The 25,000-nt window shown below is 42.8% G+C and overlaps 1 protein-coding gene across 2 annotated transcripts in view; it reads left to right on the forward strand.

The window, feature by feature from the left end:
- Nucleotides 1-25,000, forward strand: part of kcnh3 (potassium voltage-gated channel, subfamily H (eag-related), member 3) — a 94,301-nt gene that overhangs the window by 44,171 nt on the left and 25,130 nt on the right. Inside the window, exons 1-7 of one of the 2 annotated variants that reach the window (XM_081720791.1) lie at nucleotides 7,506-7,554; nucleotides 14,614-14,847; nucleotides 17,614-17,748; nucleotides 19,397-19,536; nucleotides 20,447-20,699; nucleotides 22,300-22,457; nucleotides 22,689-22,896. In XM_081720791.1, the coding sequence (XP_081576917.1) occupies nucleotides 14,718-14,847; nucleotides 17,614-17,748; nucleotides 19,397-19,536; nucleotides 20,447-20,699; nucleotides 22,300-22,457; nucleotides 22,689-22,896 (1,024 nt within the window). In that variant the 5' untranslated portion in view covers nucleotides 7,506-7,554; nucleotides 14,614-14,717. Of the gene's footprint in view, nucleotides 1-7,505; nucleotides 7,555-14,613; nucleotides 14,848-17,613; nucleotides 17,749-19,396; nucleotides 19,537-20,446; nucleotides 20,700-22,299; nucleotides 22,458-22,688; nucleotides 22,897-25,000 lie in introns of those variants that run through there. The other variant, XM_026995907.3, reaches the window with a different exon arrangement.

A 25,000-nucleotide genomic window follows, 5' to 3' on the forward strand; every position in this document is an offset into this window, starting at 1 on the left:
TCAGGTCAACATTTCCTGGAAAGACTGGTACATTTGCAATTACATTTACGACATTTAGCCGACACACTCATCCAGACGGACTCACAAAAGTGCTTTGTCGTCGTCTCATAGAATGTATCCTAGCCAGCACAGTAGGTTAGATCTCAAGGTACTGTTGAACTAGACTAATGCTGAAATACAGGAAGCAACGCTGGTACCGAGAGGAAGGCATCTACATCAGACAAGTGATAAGCTCAAGAACAAACCATACCAAATCATGAGTGCTAGAGTGCACGGTTCACTGACTCACACAAGGACTTGACAGAGGAGAGTCTCCAGGTGTGAGGCTACTGATGGAAAGCTCTCAGTAAACCTCCCTGCTGCGTGGATGCATTTTTGTTTTTTCATTCACTCATTGATTCTTTCTTTCTTTCAGGCATGGCGATATGCATTATTCCCTAAGTGCCATGAACGATATGTGCGGATGGTGATTTCTTTCTGATCATAGCGTGCATATGGAAAGGGAATCATTTGGGACATACGGAGATGTCTTCCTCATCGCAGCAGTGATCTCTGTGTGATCCGGTTCTAACCGTCTCACAGGAACACAGAGGGAGGAGTTTCAGAGAGGAAAAGGCAGGGTTAGCTCATGCTTGCTCCATAGTTCGCATGATTCTCTATAGTTCTCTAGCTAAATTGAGCAACGGAGACAGATAGCAAGCATGAGATATTTCAGAAATTCATGCATGTAGTCATTGTAATCTGTAGTTGCATTTGACTTGAGAAGATCCATTCAGACCCAGCGCAAAGTAGAGGAGCCACTCATGCACTTAGCATTTATGTCAGATTCAGTTTCGGAGGGCGCTCTCGTTAGCCTCAGTGGGCTCGTACCCATTCACCTGTCTGAAAGTAAGGGTTTTCTTTGGACAAGTGCGAGACATGAGGCAGGAGAGAGCGAGAGAAAAGACAGATGGGGGCAACTTGGACCCTGTCTCCAGTATCACTCTTTACACTCTCTGGAAAAAGTTTGGAAAAACCTCAAACTCCTTTGAGGTTATGCCTGTTGTTTCCAAAATAGCTTGAGGGCCTAAGATGATGGTAATGAGCTCCCATAAATCAGTCATATTCGGTAGAAGACTTTTTGAAAGCAGGGCTTCATACTCCCTGGTCAGGGATATAGCTGGTGAAGTTCGTTGGGTTTTGAGTTTGTGCTCCGTCTCGTCAAACTGTGATGGTCAGATGAAAGAAAGCAGCTGTGAGCAGTGCCCGGTTGTACAGGGAATCCCACTGGCAGTTTGTGTTGAGATCTCCTACATACCAAGGCTCCCCCCCCAGACCTTGGCTTCAGCTGTGAAGGATGTCCACATGTTCCTTTAATATCATCCATAATTGATATCCTGTCAGCATTTGTTTTCACCCACCAATCCTCAGGTTTTCACCACACATCTCATAGCTCCTGAGAACAAAAACACACAAGGTCACTCCCTTCACAACACCATGTAGCAGCACATGTTAATGTTTGGGTATCGAATTGCCAACAGGTTTGACATTTTGGCCTATTTTATGGCCCATGCAAAAACTTTTAATCTGGCCCCACTCATCACAAATATTCCCAAACTGAGTTCACGGGGATCTGACATTATCACACTAAATCCTCATAGAGCATAAGATATTAGAAAACATAAATGACATACAAACGTCATGCATAAATGCATCCTTGTATATATCAGTGGAGGTTTTGCCACTAAAGCCTGCACCAATGAAGGCAAGCAAGCGTGCAGTAAGAACCCTCAAATTTCCTCACAAACACTTCCCATCTAAGTAAGATAATCTGCTCCCAAATTAAAACAACATGGTGTTTGAAGACTGTGCAAGCACACCAATAATGCTTCAGCTCTGTGGAACATTTTTCCTGGAGTTTTTCCGTTTTTCTGTTTTCAGTGTGTTTGCAGGTTATCGTTTTTAAGAATATATGTGTACATTCTGACTTTTGGCATATCCACATTTTGATTTTTCATTTCTCACTTCTTTCTGTAACATCTCTGATATAACCCCTGTATAATTTAGCAGGCAATGCAAATTAAGCAATGAGAGCACGGCAGTTTTCTCCTTAAAATCCACTGAAAATGTTCAGTTAGTGAGAGAAAGAGGTGAGCAGTAAGAGAGAGCGAGAGAGAGAGAGCAGAGGAATGGCTGTTTAACTTTATTCCATCAAACTGGGTATATAATTAAGTTTCTGCAGCATTTCTGTTCCTAAAGAACATGTTTAGCCAAACAAGCTCTTCAGATGACTACTGGGCTCCGTACAAGGTGGCCGAACCTCAATTACCATTTCCTTGGTGAACTCCACTACATCAGGCCATCATAGCTGTGTAACATCCATCTCTATCTCTGTGTCTGTCTCTCCCTCTCTCTCTATCTGTCTGTCTGTCTGTGTGTGTCTGTCTGTCTGTATATCTGTCTGTGTGTGTGTGTCTGTCTGTATCTCTTTGTTCTATCTATTGTCAGTTTCTCTCTCCTGTCTTCTCTTAGCTAGCCCACATCATGCCAGATTAAAGCTAATGGAAGCTCTGTTCTTGCTCTGATTATGCTCTCTCCCAGTACCCTTATAGACTTATTTACATTTTGGAGAAAACAATATGTGGAATCACAGGGCTCTTCCTGAGTAACACAATACACACACACACACACACACACACACACACGCAAGGTTGTGTGTGGGTATGTGAGTGGGTAGTTGTAGCTCAGGCTTATGTTGCTGGTAATTATGACCAAAGTATTGGATCTTTCTTACTGCTTGTGTATGTATTCATGTTTGCTATGGAACATTATGGACCATGTGCAGTTATTTGTATATATTTACAAACAGCATGCCATGTGCGTATTGTTCCTCTTGATACAATGTGTAAAATTCATAGTAGGCAGGGAGCATATATATATATATATATATATATATATATATATATATATATATATATATATATATATATGTGTGTGTGTGTGTGTGTGTGTGTGTGTGTGTGTGCGCGTGTGCGCGTGTGTGTTCATTATCTGTGGTTGGGTGTGCTTGTGTGTGTGTGTGTGTGTGTGTATTATTTGTCATTGGGGTGTGTGTGTTTATTTTCTGTCATTGTAGGTGTATGTGTGTTCATTATCTGTGGTTGGGCGTGTGTGTTCTGCAGCTGAGCAGCAGAACCATGCAGTCGTGTAGTTCTGGCTTGTGGCTCAGACGAGTGGAGCTGTAACCCAGCGAGACACAGACCCCTGCTGAGCCATACATCCTCTGCTCCATTTATCACGTCCTGTGTCCCAGGCCAGACATCTAAACATTATGTTAATTATACAATGCATGCAGATGTTGGAGTGATGTTATACTGAGTAGTGTTGAGGACATAACTGATTCGCAATTACATGACAGAGACATATTCTTATTATATATCTTATTAATTTACCAACGTCCAGCTTGGCCAACAGCAAAGCTGTGTGGATGAATAGAATAAATATCTTGTGTAGGTTGTTTTACTAACAATTTTCTTTTCAATGTATTCTGTTGTTCTAGCACATCACTATATCATGATCTCGTGGTCTTCTCTTGAAGACAAGGTTGTCTTAGGTTGGCTTAGGCTCCTCAATGACAATTCATCTCAACTCAGACCTCAGGTGTAGACTAACTCTATACAGTACAACTGTACAACTCAGCCATCAAAAGCTATACCTGTAGAGTGCACTGTTTTCACTGTTCAAACACACAGAGAGCTTTTTTTCTCTCCCTTTGGGTTAGAACACATTAAAACCCAGAAACATACCAACCTGCAGTTGAGACTGAGTACACAGTGGTCTGTGATTAATGGGCTGATTGAGTTGAGGAATCTTACAAAACTTCAACATTACAGCTACTGAAAACCATCACACAGCAGTCTAATAAAGCTCCGCTATATGCAGTATGAGAAAATGCAGCTTCCAGCAACCCATTACAGAAAATGTAGTATCATGCAGATCAATGCGAATCCAGTTGTAAATCTCACAAACCCTAATAATGAAACCCATTCAGAAGGACAAAAAGGAATGGTCTAATTCAGTTTAATGGAATGATTTAATTCAGTTCATGTGCTCACTTCATATCTTCTATCATACAAGCTGTACTATTCTGATTTGGTGTATTGCACAGACGCATGCTACTCCACAGACTACTTGACATAGTACTTCTGCTGATACCATAAGCATACAGACTGTTGTCTAGATGTACTTTGCTTCGGTGTATCAAAAACATCACTACGGTTGCACTTGAACCACTCAATGCAACATTACACAAGTGGTGAGCTTATTTAAACAGTTGGTGCACAGTATGAGTTCAAGGAGTTTTGAAAGTCTCACTAACCTTTTCCCTCCCTGCACATGTGCTATGACCTCTGATTCATCTTTTGGCTTCAGTCAAAGGTCTTATGAATTCTGTTTTGTGCTTGAATTCCTCTCTCGGGAAGTACAGGCTTTTTTCCACCTGTCTACCTGCCTGGTGGTGTCAGACATGACTTCAAAATTAACATTCATTTCCATAGAACAATGTGTGACATCTGCAAATTATTTTGAAATGCGTGAAGGGGTGCAGGGATGTTATTCATGCCTGCTAGCATGAATATTAATGACATCACTAGCATATAGGCAAAAATTCATATGAATACCAGGAAGTATAAAAAAATGATTTACTTTTAACATTATTTTATTTGGTGGAAAATACAGATTGTGGTAACCAATAATGCAGTGGTAAATATGAAGATAATATAAAACCATTATGAAAAATCAAGTCAAAGTGCACTGTACAGTCTGCAATCTGTTTGTAAACTTCTATGAATCACAGTTCTTTTAAATGGAACAGGTGTTGCCTTTAAATCAAAAGCATCGTTATACATACTTTTCCGGTATCCTTTTTTTTTTTTGCCCTCAAGATGCATTTAAAAACAATCCCTTTAGGAGTGAGTTTAATTAAATACTACTGTGAGTGTTTCGTTTACACAGAGTGATAACATTCTACAGCACAACTATAGAGGATTATTTTTAGTGTAACCGTGAGAGACACAAAACGCAGAGGAAAGTGACGTATGAGGGCAAATCCAAAATCATCCAAGAAACAGTCAGAGGTTGAGAAACCAGAACAGTCAGACAACGAGACAAAACCAGAACATATAACTAAAAGGACACGAGCAGATAGGAACACGAAAGTAAACGGACAGATAGCATCACCAAACTATGACGGGAGCGATATGAACAACAACAGTCATATGACCCAACGACCAGCTGTAGGTCGAGCGCACGGGTTAAATACGACAGTGAGGAACACCTGAGAACAACGAAGGGCAGTACCTGCAGCAACACTGAAACTAAAACCAAAACAATGTGACGTTCGGAGGGTTTAAGCAGGACGAGGCACGTTGACACAGACGTTTATTATGACACATAACAACAAGATGTGGCAGGCAGGCTATAGTTTCAAACACCGACAACCTCAACGATAAGACACGAGACTTATATATACACATGACAATTACACACAACTAGGATCAGGTGAACGACACGAGAGGGCATGGCAATAGACACACACACACACACACACACACACAGACGTTTGGGGGGCGGGGAGGCGTACTGTGACAAACAAAAACATGAGGAAACTGTCGCCATCCTAGAGGGAGGAACCGTAACCGTGGAAATGACGAGAATGGTTGGGTCGTAATGCAGAATATTCGCTTTCCTGAGCAAAAGAGTCCAAACAGGTTCTTGGTTATGTCAGGATTTGGAAAACTGAAAAACATAACATTGTCCACAGGCCTCTCTAGGATTAAATATGAAAAGCTAGTCATCAGAATAGTCTTTCATTGATTCATTACTGCCATTTAAATAATTATTTGGAATTACAGTAGGCATTCAATAATACATTATTTGATAATGTATTTTCCAGTGATTTGTTGTTTATTTATGTATTTTGCAGTACATTATTTTAAACAATTTAATAATTTACAGAAGTCCTGATGCTTTGGAAACTTATGGCACACTTCATCCAAAATGGTATATGTTAATTAAGATTGAGGAAGCTTCTAGTCCTGCTCAGTCCTGCCAATTCCTGAAACCTTTCCCTGTAAGCCACCCCCTCCCAGCCGCCCCAGCTGAAGCTAGTGTTCCCTCCGTGCATTTTACCAGGGACCAGAATGACTGCACTATTGCGTCTGAATGTCTCTCAGGGAAGCTTCTGACCCCCTCATATCTGAACCGTGTTATTTCCATTTGGTCTCTTCAGTCAAAACAATTGACCTCTACTTGAAATAGCCACTCTCCTCCCCTGTTCTGTTTCAGGCGGCCGGAGGATCCAAGCACCCCCATTGTCGGGAAATCGAGGCCAGCCCCTATTATCATGAACGTGCGGTGGAGAAGGTCTCACCACGCCACCTCATGCAATCTCTCTACCATATGGGTCATAAAGGCGGCCTATTCAACTGACATTTACAGTTAGCCTGCATCCAGTGCTTTGAATAATTGGTGAACTGCGTTTTCGGGGTCAGACACTGGGGCACTTACAGATCCCCTTGTGCAGAACTTGGGAGCGCTAATGTTGGTATTTCTCCTTATAAAATGTCTGAGGTCAATGAAAAAGCTGTCGGCATGGGAATTAATGACCCGTGAGTGTTGGAGAAGATTTAACAGCCACTGGCTTTGGTGATCAACCTGGAGTTCAACTGAAGCGCTCTGGGCTATGAAACGTGTTATTTTCACACCTGAAATGTAAAGTTGTTTTTCTAGTTTACACATAGCCAGTGTTTTAAGCTGGCAAGTATTTACCCAAGACATGGTCTATTTACCCTTTACTGTCTGATGAAGAAAGCTTACTTGTCTATGGCCATGAAATCTAGGGTTAGGGTTAAGGTTCTTGACGCGCTCTGGGGTCACCTACACTGATAGATTTGACTGACATATTAAACTTCCAGTCAAAGGCCATTGCTTTTTGTGTAGTGTTTATGGGAGCTCTGTTTGGGTATGATAAAAGAGCCCTGCGTCCATTTGCACAAGGCAGATGTTTGGCTATTTTTGCGTGGCGTGTTTAACGGCACGCACGTCATCGCGGCACCTGTTCTGTTAAATGCCCTGGAGTAGTCACCCTGTCATGTCCACCACATTTTTATGTTTTAAACCTTGTCTGGCCTTAAGCTTACGTGGCCGATGGAAATGTGGACGAGCGCCGTGTGCAGGGTGGAGAGGCAACCCAGACGAACCAGCGAGGAATTCAATTTGGTCCCACCTGCTGCTCAGTGTTTAAACTTATTTAAACCACGGTTCTCCTTCAGTGAGCTAGCTAAGGCTGTGGGAGAAAGCGTCTGTGTACACGTCTGCTGAAAAGCGGAACGAGATAAGGCGGCAGTGAAACTGGTTCCAAATACGCTTCCACTTCCGTGGCTGTTGGTTTGTTTTTCTTGTATAACAAAGCCATACATGCCACTCCTCTTTCCTGCATTCGTCCTTCCGTCCACAGCATAGAGATTTCAACAGAGAAGCAAGTTAGTGCCTCAAACACAGTTCTTACCCAGCATGGTATGTTGTGAATTTCACAAATTCCCTTCAATCCAGTGATTAGCTCTGCAAGCAGTGGACTGTCTGCTAAATGGCTAGATAGCTTTTTTTTAAAGTTTGTTTCTTGGTGGAACGATAAACAACACACCTACGTTGTCCAGAAATGCGTTTATACCTTTATGCTTTGCAGTGCCTGACAGCCGAGGCGTTTTCGGGTTTTTGACGCAAACGACGTCTTCTCGCACAGTACGCCACACTGGTGGGACCGGCTGAGGCATGAGGACCAGTTCAGTGGGTCCCTGCTCTGTTTAAACATTCATACAGGAACATGTTACGTAACATGGAACGGTTACCTAGAATGGCGCCATAGTGCCAGCGTTAGCAGCCCAGACGGCCCAGAGGAGGAACGGCCATTTTGTGCTGTCACGCACGTTTCATCAGGGAAGCTGGCCAGACCAGCTTATGAAACAGGTTAACCAGGAAATAATAGATCTAGCTTCTGTGGAAAAGGTCTGAAGAAGACAGGATGGGGTACATGCAGTAGAAAAGAAGGGAGTTAAAGAGAGGACACAGGTACTTCTGGACTGGGTGAACTGAGAGGTGCCTGTGCAGAAAACACACTGTTAACCTCTAATGTGTGTGTGTTTGCGTGCCTGCATGTGTGTTGTGCTGCATTTAATGTATTTACTGACGCAGTTAATCAGCGTCACATCCGACACCTTTCTAGCAATTAGTGTTGAGCTATTGCTTATGTCATATACAATCTCTGCATTTCTGGAGATGATTTTTAGGTTACGTGAAAGGCCTTGAGTGAACCAGGGAGAGATGAGAAGAGAGAGAGAGAGAGAGAGAGAGAGAGAGAGACAGAGAGAGAGAGAGAGACAGAGAGAGAGAGAGAGACAGAGCAAGGGGAAGAGAGAATCATTAATTAGCATTCTGTAGAAAAACAACATCTCAGGGGTATTGGAGCAGAGGCCTGTGGAGAGATTCCAGCAACAGTCAGCTCATCGCATTAACCACACACACACGTGTGCATACACACACACACACACACACACACACACACACACACACATACTAATGTCTGATTCCTTAAATGTGCCATAGAATATATTTATTCAGTATTTTGTTCTCTAATGTCTACATAGATGGAATGTAACTTTGTCAGGTCAAAAATTGTCCATATCTAATTTTACATGTCCATTTGTAACCCCATTATTCGGTCCAAGGGTTCCATCCTGAGGATCTCAACACTTTAGCTGGAGTTCAAGGTTGGGAGACCATCCTGTCAGGGTTCATCTCTGCATCACTAAAAAGTGTGAAAGGCCCTCGGGAGCTTAAAACGTTTTCTTTTACGTGGTCAGTAGGCACATTAGCACAACAGTAATGTTTTCTACTGAGACTTCTAATAAGATTCCCTTCTCATTTCTCTTCAAGCTCAGTCATAAGCCTGGCTGACAAATTACCATGGTCTTATCGCTCAGTACTCACCGTGACCATGTGCAATACCACTCAGGCCAGTTAAAATGGTGACTATTTCTCATCTCAATTTAATTTGCTCCTATAGTTCTTTAGCTAAGCCCCATCCACAGGGAAAAGGGTGGGCTATCTGAGGTTCATGGGAAGCCTTTTTATTGTTCTCATCTGCAAGTTCCATGATAATGCTACTTTTGAATATTTAGCTGTGAAACTGTCTGTGTTAAACCCACTGCTCGTTCTGTTAATTTACCATCCACCCAAATCTACATAGACTGCTCTGCCTGAGCTTTGTGAATTATTTACTCTAGCTGGTTGCCTCCAGGTGTGATTTCACTGGCTGCTCATTGACAAGTGAGATTTTGTCTGTACTAAATTGTTTTAGCTTGATACAACATGTTGATTTTCCCACACACTCTTGTGGTCACACAAGGCACTTAATCTGCTCTACTGGTCTGCATATCACATCTCTTTCTGGATCTGGTATTTCTGATCACAAACTCATTAAAGCTATAACTAATATCCCTATTTCTCTGCTTCACGGTAAATCCATTGTTTCTGTCCTGAATAAATCTTAGCTCTCCACAATGGCATGTTTCAGATTTATTTAAAGGAGCAATGAGTACGTTTTTTTCTATGCTTCACATCATGCCATTATACTGACACCTAGTGGCTTGGATGTTTCGGAGATTACGTAGTAAAACTATTTTAAACATGGCCGCTTTCATGTGGGGGTCCTGCTCTGTGGAACCGCTTCATTTGAGGACTACAGAGTCATTTGATTTTTCACCTTGTTTGTGCTGCACTTTGTGTATTATTATTATTTTTCCCCCCCCATAATCACGTCATAAATATTTTCTAGAAGAAATACACATTGCTCGAGTAACCAGGTTACCCCATTAAAAACTAGGCTCCTGCTCACAGTCTTCATGGTTTATGACTGAGCTTCATGCCCTGAAACCTAAAGTCAGTATCACATATGCCTTCATAAGAAAACTGTCTGTTCACTCTATAACGTTCGGATCATGTGCAGATCACCAGAGCTGCTAGGAATGCCCTTCATTTATTACCTCACCTCATCAGTGGTATGGGACATAAACCACAAATTAATTTTCTACCATCAACAAATTTCTTCAGCCCCCAACTGCTAATTCTCCCAGATCTGCTGAGCAATTTTATTCCTCTTGGATCCTCTTAGACAAAGTCAACACTATTTACCAGCGTCTCCCCTCTGCCGCCTCTACGCCTCATGCTACTTATACTTCTCACAATTCAGCTATCCTGCCAGCTCCACCACTGAGCCCGCCCTCATCACTAAACTGATAGCCAAATCTAGCTCACCTTCCTGTCAACCTGCTACTGACTCTGTCCTCAAAAAGTGCCGCACGGTTATTTACAACGCTACCCACCACTGAATTAACACATCTCTTGCTTCTGGTCCCATTCCAGCTGCCCTAAAAATGTCTGCTTTTATACCTGTTCTCAAAAAACCTGACCTTCAATACTGCTATATTTGAACAATATCAACCCATTTCTCCTCTTTATAGCCAAGTTGTTGGAAAGAGTAGTAGGCAGTTCCACTACAATCTTTCTTAGCCAGTAACAGATTAGTTGAATGTGTCCAATCTGGCTTTCTTACCATGAATGCCACTGTGACAGACCTCTTATGTGTTCATAATGATCTCCTTACAACTGATTCTGGTGCCCATAGTCTCCTCCTCTTATTAGAGGTATTTGATGTGATAAATCCTGACACACTCCCATCCTGTTTTTCTGTCATTGGTATAAACAACATTGCTCTTTTACGGTTTATTTCCTATATCACTAGATTTCAGTTTGTTGATGCGGTTGTCCAAGGTGTTAGTTGTCCAGGGATCAGTCCTTGGGCCTCTCTTGTGTGTGTGTGTGTGTGTGTGTATGTGTGTGCATGTGTGTGTGGACGGTGGGGGACGGTCAGAACAAATTACTCATCAGTGAAGGAGAGAGATGAAAGCAAGGTTTTGAACAATGTTAAAAGTCACTGGCAGTATTTCCAACTGAAAGATAAAGTGTAAATTATAGATTGAGTTCTGCAGTATATATACACAAGCAGTCTTTAAGATATAACATGGTCATGGGCAGGGGATTTGGAATTTAAAGTGCAAGTTTAGTACTTTCAAGGACGTGTTTTGTGACACTCTTCCAATGTACTATTCATACAGCAGGCACGGAAAGGCAAAATTCCCATCCGAGTGCCTTTCATATTTCTTAAGCACACCAGCTAGCATGCTTGTAGAGACCTCCGTCTCGCGATGTGCACAGGTCTTGTGTTTTGTTTACCAGCTCGCTCCTACAGCAAAACTCCAGCATGGCTCCCTGTGCACTGCACCTGATGTGGGAGCTACAGCAACAATACATGGCAAACAAAACCAATGCTGCAGTGGTAGAAGATAGGAAAAATAGGAAGGTCTCAAAGGTTTGTAGTATTCCCGATGGTCTCAAGGGTTTGTAGTATTCCAGATGGTGTCAAGGGTTTGTAGTATTCCAGATGCGCTCACGGTTTCCTACTCTTGCCACTCACGTTTCTCACTGACCTCTCAACACCTGTCGCTTTCACTCACTCCGATTTCCACCCAAATGTGTTTGGCATCTCTTCTGTTCTCTCTCTCTCTCCCTCTCTCTCTCTCTCTCCCTCTCTCTCTCTCTTTCTCTCTCTCTCTCTTTCTCCATCTCTCACTCTCTCTCTCTCACTCCCTCTCTCTCTCTCTCCCTCGCTCTCTCTCTCTCCCCTTTCTCTCTCTTTCTCTCCCTCGCTCTCTCTCTCTCCCCTTTCTCTCTCTCTCTCTCCCTCGCTCTCTCTCTCTCTCCCCTTTCTCTCTCTCTCTCTCCCTCTCTCTCTCTCTCTCTCTCTCTCTCACTCTCTCACTCTCTCTCCCCTTTCTCTCTCTCTCTCTCCGTCTCACTCTCTCACTCTCTCTCTCTCTCCCTCTCCCTCTCTCTCTCTCTCTCTCTCTCTCTCTCTCTCTCTCTCTCCCTCCCTCCCTCCCTCTCTTTTGTCTTCCGCTCCTCTCTTTCGCAGACAGGTGCCGCGTGCCGTGTTGACATCCTGTCTTTGTGCCGCTCCCCGCCAAGCTTGATTAGTGCAGCTTTCCCTCCCACCCTCTCCATCTCATTACGGATCTCCAGTGAACCCAGACATCACTGTTCCTATGCAGTCTGCTGCTTACTACTTTAAATCTATTAGCGTCTGATTATACCGGAATGCCTTGGAAATGATAACAGAACTCTATTGTTCAGTAGATTAACATTTGTGCAGAGACAGGAGGCAATAAATTGTGGTGAAAATGCGATTCCGTCTCTGTAGTAGAGGTGGGAGTAGAGGTATATTTTCTCTCTCTATCTATTTCAATTTAATTTCAATTTCAATTTAAATGAACTTTATTGGCATGACAATTATACTATATTTCCAAAGCATTTACATAAACAGAACTAACAAGTAGAAAAAATATATACAAACACAGATAAAGAACAAAAGTAGACAGCAGCATATACAGTATATACCCTGTTTAGTGGTACAGTGTGTGTGTGTGTGTGTGTATATATACAGTATATACCCTGTACAGTGGTACAGTGTGTGTGTGTGTGTGTGTGTGTGTGTGTGTGTGTGTGTGTGTGTGTGTGTATACATATACAGTATATATCCTGTACAGTGGTACAGTGTGTGTGTGTGTGTGTGTATACATATACAGTATATACCCTGTTTAGTGGTACAGTGTGTGTGTGTATACATATACAGTATATACCCTGTACAGCGGTACAGTGTGTGTGTGTGTGTGTATACATATACAGTATATACCCTGTTTAGTGGTACAGTGTGTGTGTGTATACATATACAGTATATACCCTGTACAGTAGTACAGTGTGTGTGTGTGTGTGTGTATACATATACAGTATATACCCTGTTTAGTGGTACAGTGTGTGTGTGTATACATATACAGTATATACCCTGTACAGTGGTACAGTGTGTGTGTGTATACATATACAGTATATACCCTGTACAGTGGTACAGTGTGTGTGTGTATATATATACAGTATATACCCTGTTTAGTGGTACAGTGTGTGTGTGTATACATATACAGTATATACCCTGTACAGTGGTACAGTGTGTGTGTGTATACATATACAGTATATACCCTGTACAGTGGTACAGTGTGTGTGTGTATACATATACAGTATATACCCTGTACAGTGGTACAGTGTGTGTGTGTATACATATACAGTATATACCCTGTACAGTGGTACAGTGTGTGTGTGTATATATATACAGTATATACCCTGTACAGTGGTACAGTGGTACAGTGTGTGTTACATTAACTGTACTGCACAGAGCAATATGAACTAATGTGCATCACTGATGACTCGTCTCTTCCCTCTGTGGCAAGCATGTATATATTTTATACAGACTGTTGTGGGTTTTCTGTTCTCTCTGAGTAAGGTCTGCAGTAAGGGATCATCTGAGTGTGGAATCTGGTGTGGAACGTGTCTCGTAGCTGAGTGTGTCGGCTACAGGTGGTGAGGAAGCGTAGCTCTCTCTCCACTGAAGCTTGACTACAGTGGGCACAGAGATGCTGTGGTTTGGGCAGCCAGGTGTGTCTGTGTCTGCCAGGCTGTGGTTCCTCAGTCTGTACCTGCTCACAGGTCTTCTGTGTTTGTTGTTAGTCACTGTGCTCACATAATCTGCCACTGTGTGTTCACCGTGGAGGGAGAGACGGCATTGAATTTTCCTCTGGCTTTTGGTCATTTCAGTTCAATAATTTAAGTGGATTTCTTTTTGTGCTGATTAGTGTGGGCAGAAGTCTCATGGAAAGGATGAGGTAGTCCTGAGGTTGTCTGTCTGCCATGTTGTTGTTAGAGTGTTTAGTGTGGCGCTTCAGGGCCGGCTGAATGAGGGCACTTGTTTCAGTGTTCCTCTACTGGCTCTTTAGGGCTTAAAGCAGTAGCAGTGGAGATTACTGTTTGTTTTTTTTATCTTTTTAGCGAATTCCAGAAATTGATGGCTATTTTTTTCAATGCGGAAAAATCTCTCTCTCTCTCTCTCTCTCTCTCTCTTTCCCTCTATCTCAGTTTCCATCTGTTTCCCTCCCTCCCTCCCTCCCTCCCTCCCTCCCTCCCTCTCTCTCTCTTCATTCCCCCCCTGTCTCTTCCTGTCTGTCTACCAGCATTGCTCCACCTGAGCAGGACCTGCTCTTGCTGGTTGCGTGCGTGTCAGGAGAGCCGTGCAGCGTTCCGTCTGGCCAGGCTCGGCGCTTTCCCGCCGAGGCTACTGCTTGTCCTCACTCACCCATCACAGGCACTGCTGTGGCTCTGTTTCCTGCTCCACTCGTCTGGGGGTGGGGGGACCAGAGTGCAGGCCTAATGTAGACTGTAGCTGTTTGATTGCTGATTTAGTGTACAACAAATGCTGGTAACATGTTCTCTTACCAATTATTCACATATTAACAAAAAATCCATTTGCAGTTCATAATAGTTGTGAGATATTCTATGGCTATGCGTGTTGTTCGCTGTTGATGAATAAATTGCTAAACACTCTCATCTCTTTCTCCTTCTCTCCTTCTCTCCTGACAGACAGCAACTTCGTGCTGGGGAATGCCCAGGTGCAGTCTCTCTATCCAATCGTCTACTGCTCGGACGGCTTCTGCGAGCTGACTGGCTACGCCCGCGCCGAGCTCATGCAGAAGAGCTGCGCGTGCAACTTCCTGTACGGGCCCGAGACCAGTGACCGGCTAACAGCGCAGATCCAAAGCGCGCTGGATGATCGGCGTGAATTCAAGACTGAACTGGTCTTCTACAAGAAAGGAGGTGGGAGAAGCCTGTATTAGTCGGTTACTTTTTAAAAACCTGACCATCTTCTATGCGTAAATCCGTACTTTTTCATTCTTTGGCGGGATTGTGCACGATACAGTCATGCCAGTAAATCTTAATTTAACTGAATTGAGAGAAAATGACAGAGATAGAGAAAGAGAGCAAGAAATAATGAGAAGGTTAATGAGATTCTAACATCGCCAGCCGATTAGAAGTGACTACATTTTCAAATTCGACCAAAGAATCAGAAATCAATAACCCAGCTGATTAAAGCTAGGAGGCAGGAATCGATTAGTGTTACTGAATACCGAGTTTGTGATGTGGAAGAACATGCACGTTGTAAACAGAAAACTCCCCCTACTGCTGCCTGATTTTAGCTTCATCTTCTGTCTTCCCAAACAGTTTGACAGCGATTCAGTACCACGCTTGCCTTGGAAAACACATTTATTTGACCAGATTGCTTGTAAGACCCTTCCTCTGTGTTCTAACTGGCGTGGCAGGTGCCTGTGCACACAGCACCATAACACTTTAATGCAAGGACTCCTCGTGTCTGGCTGTTCTGAACACATTGCAGCATCGTTTTTCGTTTCAATCTAACTGAAAATCAGCTTGATGGCAACACTTCGGCTTTTACACACAAGCCCCAGCGGTGGAGAATGCAGGATATAATTTTTTGTGCATTATCACCCACCCTCGGGTGGCAAAACGCAGCAACAAACTAGTGACCGCGTAACCTGAGAGCACATATGTGAATATGGACAGGCAACACACCAGTGGTTAATTCCGGTTTTGTTTGCTTTTTTTTATCTTAAATGGTTTAAATAATTTGATTTTGATGTGCTTTATAAACAATGAAAACAAGCAAAGCATAACATTTTTTTAAAGACCTGAAGCTTTCATTTTTAGCATCTGGAAATACCAAACAGGTATTTGTCTTCTGCTGAGATTTTGGTAGTGGAGTAGGTTTGCAACCCCACTCAGGGACTTATCAAAAAAACATCTCAATCACAAACACAGCACAGAGCACAGCAAATCCCTTAAAAAAAAACCTCTTCTGTTTTTGGGAAAAGTAACATGTTGAGTTTCACAGAAGGTGTTTGGTGTTGTAAACATGTCCCCTTAACTCATTTTTCTATCCATTTCCTCCACTGTAGTTGTACTGGCCAGCGTGGCTCCTGCTACCTGCTTTTACAGCCCAGCTCTGTACAAGAACCGTTTTCTAAAACTCATTCATTTTGCACTAATGCAGCCCTGATCCACCAGATGGCTGCTTGGTTTAAGTGCAGACCGCAAGGCAGTGAGGACATACAGAGAGAACAGGCCATTTGAGTGCACCCTCCTGGGCGGTTCAGGTCTCTGTACGAGTAAAAGGCTGTTAAAATCCTTTTCCATGGTCTTTCAAGACTGCCCCAGCCTCCCTTCTTCCCTGCTGACCCTCTCAGTCTCTGTCACTGGACAGCTTGATTCCTAAGCCAGCCTGCAGTCATTCTCTGCAGTAATGTCTGGGTTCAGATATAGGGGGCATATCAGATCATAGCCACAGACTTGCTAGACTATTCAGTGGCTATGCTATAGTGCGGATGTGCTATGCTGTGCGACGTCTGTATTACATGCTGAATCTGACAAAGCTTTTTTTAAATTATTATACTAGTCAGCCTGTCCTTTCGTTTATGTCTGTGTAGTGATCTGCCATTTGAAAAAAACCCAAAAATAAAACGTCTTTCAGTGGCTACTGCTTTTCCCATTTGTTGGTTCATTTTAGTCAAGTGCACTGATTTTATATTGTTCTAGTCTTTCATACGAGCAAGTCAATTTAATTAGGATTTCATTTTGTGCTTCATATTGTATTACCAAAAAACTTGATTTGACAAATCACATCAGCATTTTCCAAGATGAAAGCACTTTTGTACATAAAAGCTGGCTAGTGTAAGACTCACAAGGGTACCCCCCCCCACACACACAGAGCTTTCATTACGAGCCGTGTGTCTGTATTAAGCATTTGCCGTACAGCAGAGAATGTGTGTTCTTTAAAACTCTTCATTTAGAGATAACACAGTCCAAATCCAGCTGCCTGCTCATGTGGTTTATAAAGATTCCCGTCTATGTGTTCCAAATTCTCTTTTTCACTCTGTTCTTTCCATCATCTTTCACATCACGTGTTGCAGTGGTATTCCACGATGGCATTGTGAAGGGTTACGAACCATCAGAACGTCGCTTGAGCATTGCAAGAATATCCCAAATTCCCTGAATATCTACAAGAAGCTGCACATTGTGAAAGGGGTGTTGGGTCTAGTGGCAGGTTTTGGGTAGCAGTCTGTAAAGCCACGCACAAGCAGCACGAAAGAGCCAGCCTGGGTAACACCACTGCCACCATGAATAACTGGAACGCAGACTGAACGTGAAAGCCAAAGAAGCATTTCTGCCTGTTTTTCCTTATTGATGTCGTGTAACAAGTCAATTAGCAGTTCTTAGTTCACTGAGCTTGAGATGCCCACACATCTGTGCTCCTTATTTTGTTGTTATTGGGGTTGGCTCTGTCAAAACATTGGACTCAAGGTATGCACGGAGACTCAGCACAGAAGAAGACCTGAATATCCTTGGACAGTTGGAACCGATTTAAAGTGCGCGTGCAAAGCAAGTGAGGAGAGGCATCCCACAATACTCTTTTATTTCCCAATGCCGAGCCACCGGTGTGTTCTCCTTTGTTGCACTCCGTGTTAATGAATAGCCGTTTCAGGAGATGTCCGTGGCTCTGATTGGCAGGTTCTCAGTTCTGGTGTCTGCTGGATATCGTGCCGATAAAGAACGAAAAGGGAGAGGTCGTGCTCTTCCTGGTATCACATAAAGACATTACAGACAACAAAAAAGACCAGGATGAAGAGCTGTGCCCTGAGACAGGTGAGCATGCATGTGTTCTACCTGTGTGACACACGCGCACATGCAAACACAAACACACACTCATACACATGAATATACAAGAACACTCTGTTCCTACACATTGGCCCCAAGCAGATAAGTTCCTTTACATGCATACACACACGGCTCCTCGCTGACGTTATCACCGTTGTCATAAGCACACGCAGCAATTCTGTGGAACCAGCGTGTGGTTTTTGCTGATATCATTTGGTTACGGAAAACAAGGGGCTCTTCTCTTCACGTGATTTGCGGTGTTCCCTGACACCACATGAGGAGACTCAGTCCTCAGGCTGTGTATTTGAAATAATTCTGCAGTAACAGATAGAGCTGAGGGAGAGCGGTAACCTTCAACAGGGCAGGCAGGCACACTGTACATACACAGCACCTCACTGACGGAGACCGTTACCTCCGACTTAGCTCTGGCTCAGCAAGCCTCAGGACTGGGAGCTTCACCTTGGCTGCACTCATTCTTCCTCCCAGCGCTGTCTCTCATGCACATGCATGAGTGCACACACACACACACACACACACACACACACACACACACACACACATTAGAAACCCCTGTTATGTCCCTCCTGTGTCATTACTGGCTCTCTCTCTCTCTCCCTCCCCTTCTCTGTCCCTGATGGGGTTACACTGTTGAGTCATACATTTTGAATAGCCATTTCTAAGTCAGCGTTCCATGTAGTGCTGTGGTGATATATCTTACTGGAAACCTGACACCATTTCTCGCCTTAGGAACATCATAGAAATGAACCAAAAGAGAGATGACTGGAAAGGTAGAAAGAAAAAAACCTCGGAGAAGCCCCGGTGCAGCCAATAGCCGCTAGCTTGGACCTCCCGATCCTGTGTTGTTGGTTGGGTAATGAGCTGATGCTAACCTTGTTAAAACCGATGTAGCAAACCTATTAGACCATGTTTAAAAGGAATCCAATTACATCCTTGAGGTTGAGGTCGAATTCAATCCAAACTGAGTCTTAAGTGAATGTAAACTGAGTCTAATGAATCAGAATTGAGTCTAAGCAGGTGGAGAACACAGGCAAGTGGAAGAAATCAAAGCTGTGGGTGATGGGCTTCAAAACACAGCTGAAAACCGAATGTCTCTGACAGCAGTGGGCAGGAGGGCCGTGCCCAGACCGCCGTAGCAGCTAGGACAGTGCAGTATACCAAGCTGCCTCCATCACTCCTCTTCTAAGGAAGAAAAACCCAAAACCTTGGTGCTGTACTCTTGTTCTTAGTTGGTGCTGGTTGCATAACCCCAGCCCTTTCAATTATCTATTAATGGCTGTTTCAGAAATAATATTTTGTGTACTTAAAGGTGCATGTCCACCAGAATTAGTTGTTCAATCATTGCAATAACTCAAGCATGCTTGCTGCAGAAAATCTGCACAGCAGCGGCTAACAAGGCACAGACCGGTCCTTCCATTCCCAGCAAACTGATGATGTTTCCCAAGACCACATCCCCGATCAGATCATATATTAACTTTGCTCTCGCCAGTTTTGACTTTCTCTTGGCCTGCTTAAATTCTGGGAAACGGTTTTGCGATCCTCCTGCTTACAAATCGTGCCATGAGACTGGACTGAACCCAATAAAAGCCAACTGTATTAAAGCTTGCTTTCTGCTCAGATGAGGAGACTGGCCTGGAGGTTCATAAGGTCCCGAGACCGCAAGGCTTCAACGCCAACCGTCGACGCAGCCGTGCTGTGCTGTACCAGCTCTCAGGACACCTGCAGAAGCAGGACAAGACCAAGCTCAAGCTCAACAACGTAAGGAAACACTCCAGGGCGTGGCACGCCCCACGCAGCCGAACGACAGCTTTTGGGGACCTCTGATCTCTCGTTCCCACTCATGTCAAGCTAAGCAGTAATAATAGCGATTTTTAAACACAATATGTTTTTCTTGGCCCACCACTTTTACCACTAATCTGCATTTCATCCCAGATCTGACAGTAGTCATCGCACATTTTAAACACGTTCACTTCTAGCCGTTCCAATTATTCCCAAACACTCGTTTAAAAATCATTCCTCTGTTTCTGAGGTAGAGTACACAAACACGCACACACACACACCATAGCAGTGTAAGATATACATCCAGATCAATACCACAAGCTCATTTCTAAGACTTCATCTTAGGGATTACACAAGCTCACCTCAGGGTAGAGGATTCGCAGCCTGGTTTTGAGAAGCTAATGTGTTTATGTATGCTGTGTGGCTAGAACTGGAATATTGAAGGTTTAACTAGACATGCAGTAATATTGACAGACCTTGCAGGGTTTGAGTTACACCGGCTACATGCAAGGTATACGCTTCCTTCTGAACCTTTTAGCCTAAAAATAATACACACCAAATAGATGCATTTTTTATTAAACATTTGAAAATGGGTTTCTGCTTGAATGTCTTCATAACTGCTTTAAGATATACACACTCTATAGTTCATGACATGTATTCATGCATTCATATAAGTAGATAGTAATAGGCGTTCAGAATTTATTTATTTTAATAAAAGTGAAAGTATGTTTCATTGCAATATCAGTTTGAAGTCTGAAGTCAGTAAAAATGAAAAAAATTGGTTTCTTGCTAAAAACCTTTGTAAAAGAGGCAGTAGAGAGAACTGGGAAAGTGTTCAGCGCCTGTTTCTGTAGCTCGCATTGTTTGATTAATACCTCTCTCTTTTCAGAACATGTTTGGGGAGAAACCACCTATTCCAGAATACAAAGTAGCCGCTATTCAGAAGTCTCGGTTTATACTTCTCCATTACGGTACCTTCAAGGCTGGCTGGGATTGGTTGATTCTGTTAGCTACCTTTTATGTGGCGGTCACCGTACCCTATAACGTCTGTTTCACCGTGGTGGGCGGGCGGGACGATGCCACAGCCCCCAGGAGTCCACCAAGTGTGAGTGACATCTTGGTGGAGATCCTTTTCATTCTAGGTAAGGAACTTCCTACAGCACACATTATGAGGTTACTTACATTCTTAAATAGGGACATATTGTCAAACAATTTATTTTTTGTTTGAATTTCTGTCAAATATAATAGCAGAGGTCTACAGAAGCAAGTTCAGACACAGCAATCCTTTTTCTGATTGAAGAAGACACTACTACCATCTCACATGTTTGATAGTCTTTGGTTCGCTACTGTGTCATCAAAGGACTTGTATTGTTTTTCACTTGAGAACACAGTAAAGTCCAGTCCTTCTGTCTCACAACCTAAGAGCCAGAGACTAAATCTACCTGACTTTTAGCTCCATTAACAGAGCTCCTGTAGCTACGTTTTAGCTTCTGCATTCAATTAAACCTCTCTATTGTGCAGAGCTAAATCTCATGCTAATTTAACTAAATGTCCAGGTGGACACAAATGACACCACAGTAATTTCAGTAGTGTTCGTGTTCATTCAGCATCAGTTTCAGTAGTGTTCGTGTTCATTCAGCATCAGTTTCAGTAGTGTTCGTGTTCATTCACCATCAGTTTCAGTAGTGTTCGTGTTCATTCACCATCAGAGTTTCAGTAGTGTTCGTGTTCATTCACCATCAGTTTCAGTAGTGTTCGTGTTCATCCACCATCAGTTTCAGCTGTGTTAGTGTTCATTCACCATAAGAGTTTCAGTAGTGATTGTGTTCATTCACCATCAGTTTCAGCTGTGTTCGTGTTCATTCACCATCAGAGTTTCAGCTGTGTTCACATTAATTCACCATCAGAGTTTCAGTAGTGTTCTGTGCAAACAAAGTGAGCGCAATAGATTTGCTAATCAAATGTAAAACTAGACTTGTGGTGAATGTGAATAAGCTTAAAGGGATAGCTGGGCACGGTGAGTTCTTCGCGGTGGGCTCTGATTCCTGCTGTACTGCTAGGCATTCTGGTGCTGAGAAGTGGAAAAGAAATGGAGACTGGGTTATAAAAATGATTGGTAGTGACAGACATGAATCTATTATAGTCCAGAAGCAGCTGGGCTTCATATAGCTGCTCTCAGCTGAATTGCTGTATTCAGTAATTGTAAAAAAAAAAGTCAGAATATCAACTCCAGCATACTAGAAGTTACCTTGCAAGGATGATTTGTCATTAAGTCTTTGTTTCTACTCCAGTAAAACACAAAATCTAATTTGTAGACTGTAACTCACAGCCATGCCAAACAGTGATTTTCTTGACTTAATCTGATTTGTTTGCTAATATTTTTCCATTAAGCCAAAGATTTATGATGAAATAATAGACATTTTCTCCAAAACTGCTTCTGAATTGTTCCACCAGAAATGTGCTGAAATGTTAATTAACGTTGTTTCAGCTGTAACAAGGTACTTCCCACAACTCTAAGCTCATTTGTAATGTACTCCAGTGTGTTTTATCATGTACTATGATATGCATTATTTAAACCCTTCTTTGAGCTTAAAGGAAACCCTCTTATCCCTACTATCAAACATTGATTGCTCCCTGCCAGCAGTGTTAACAGAGTTAAATGAATGATATTCAAACATCCAGCGAACCTGAACCTGACTCTAAAACAAAGTGCCCGTGCTGACATTGTGCTCTCCATGGCAGACATTGTGTTAAACTTCCGCACCACATTCGTGAGCACGTCAGGACAGGTGGTGTATGATGCTCGTTCCATCTGCGTGCACTACGTGACCACCTGGCTCTTTGTGGACCTGATTGCTGCGTTGCCCTTTGACCTACTCTACGCGTTTAACGTCAGCGTGGTGAGTGTGTGAGTTGTGCCTCTGCCTGTGAAAGGCAGTGTAGATCCAACCTTTTAACTGTGCTGGTCTCACATGCATGTACAAAGTACCAATTTTGTACTGGACCCAACATTGAACCTTGAGGTACACCAAGCATACATGTTTACAATGGAACTGACCCAGTACAATGGCCTTACGTGTAGTTTAATTGTAGTACGTGATTCATTTTGTGTGTGTTCTTTGTGTTTACAGTACTTTGGTGTTCATCTCTTGAAGACAGTTCGGTTGTTAAGACTCCTGCGCTTACTACAGAAGCTCGAGCGCTACTCTCAGTACAGTGCCGTGGTGCTCACCCTGCTCATGTCTATGTTTGCGCTGCTGGCCCACTGGATGGCTTGTGTTTGGTACTTCATTGGCCGCCGCGAGATCGAGAACAACAGCCCTGGATCCTGGGACATTGGTGAGCACCTCTTGCTAGCATGCTGATGTTATGTTTTTCAAAAAAAGAATAAATGAAATGATAAACAAAATCTTAGATAATTTGAAAGAATGTGTACCTCTAACTTTAAAATATAGAACTTTGGTTAAGTTTGTCATAAGTTTGTCAAATCGTTTTAGGACCACATTCCCTAGTACTCATATGTGTAGTACATAACATACATCTCAGTGTAGCTCATGTTTATTAGCATAATGACTGGTATATTGGTATATGGCTTAGAATATAGCAGTATGAAAGACACAGAAGAGAGAGGGTGAGTTGGTATTATGTGTTTTCACATGTCTGAGGGTCTTTTGTGTAACAGAGCACGTTCTCTACGCATTTGTAAGTATCAGAGATGTTTCATTCTCACCATCATCACTACTGAATGAATGTGCCTAATAACCTTCCCTGCTGTGCCTTGCTATAGCCGTGCGTCCATATTGCACTGCCTTTCGTATGTGTTCCAGAGGACCAAACATATCTTTTCCTGAAAAGGAAATAACTTTGTGTGCCTCTTTGAAATGTAATATTAAGAGGGATCGAGGAGAAGAGCATGTACGGTACTTCTGAGAAAGGGAGAGAGAGACCGACAGAGGGCAGTTTGTGGCTCTGGGAGCAGGGAGGGACAAGACCACTACATGGTCATCCAGTTTAGAAGACAGGAGTTGTTCCTTTTTCCAACGGCAGTGGAGCAGTGGTATGTGTCCAAGTGGGAGAGGCTTTTCACAGGCTTTATCCTCGAACTGTCACAGGTGGCGTACGATGAATTGATTAGTCTTCAAATTCAGCACACAAACAAACACAAGAAATATGAAAAATTTGAATATTGAATACAATCAAAAAGTACAGTGAAACCAGAATTGTATTGCACTAGCATATAGTGTTTCAGTGCTGGATTTGGTTTCTGTTTTTATATGGAGAGAAACACAATGAATGTACTGCAGCTCTGTGGATCAATCTAGCATTAAAAATTAAGAGCCTCTCTCTGGGTTCCTCCTCCTTACTACACAGGATACTTCACCTGCTCACTTTCTTTCTCTCTCTCTCTCTCTCTCTCTCTCTCTCTCTCTCTCTCTCTCTCTCGCTCTCTCTCTCTCTCTCTCGCTCTCTCTCTCACACACTCACTCACTCACTCACTCACTCACTCACTCACTCACTCACTCACTCACACACACTATCTATCTATCTATCTATCTATCTATCTATCTATCTATCTATCTATCTATCTATCTATCTATCTATCTATCTATCTATCTATCTATCTACATCTAGATTAGTTGAGCAATATTCTTTTTAAATGTCTGGGTGCTGTATGCTGGCTCTATGATGGTGTGTGTGTGTGTGTGTGTGTGTGTGTGTGTGTGTGTGTGTGTGTGTGTGTGTGTGTGTGAAATAGAGAGTAAAGGAGAGTGAGAGGGAGAGAGATGAACTTCAGACAGTAAATTAGATTAGACTGTGCTGTATACCAGCAGAAACTATTCCTCAAAACAATCCAAATCCACTCAAATGCAAATGAGAATGAAAATGAACCAAAGCACAACACTGCAAAGGAGGCAAGAAGGGGACATGAGTGCAAGACTCAGAGAAGTGGAACCTGAACACAAATAAGAGCGCAGTGTCCACATGGAAGACATGACCACAGTCTGCCCGCCGCGTAATCAGGCAGAGCGGCTCTGTCTGGAACACTCCTGTGCTGTATGAATGTGTGAATGTGAAAACTGTAAAGAGCAGAAGAAAAGCCCCGTTTTCCTACCGAGTGTAAAAACATGCACTAATACAGCATGTCAACATAACGGGAAAAAGTGATGAGGTACAGAAAATGCAGCTGGTAAATTAAAGTAAATAACTATGGCTGACTGATTTTTACTTTTTTTTTGCCATTGGCTTTTGTCATCTTCTCACCAGTACCCATTAGACTATGTAAATGAATTGCTGTATATGTAAATGAGACAATGAGATGTAGAGAAAAGTGTGCATATCAGGTTCACGCAGGCGATGGTGTAAGAAAAGAAGTTTTTCTGCTTTGGTCAAACGTAGACATGTACGTGCACTTGTATGCAATCTTCAATTAAACTTGGCTCTT

The sequence above is a fragment of the Electrophorus electricus genome, chromosome 9, assembly GCF_041902795.1.
Source record: "Electrophorus electricus isolate QZ-2024a chromosome 9, ASM4190279v1, whole genome shotgun sequence".
NCBI lineage: Eukaryota > Metazoa > Chordata > Actinopteri > Gymnotiformes > Gymnotidae > Electrophorus > Electrophorus electricus.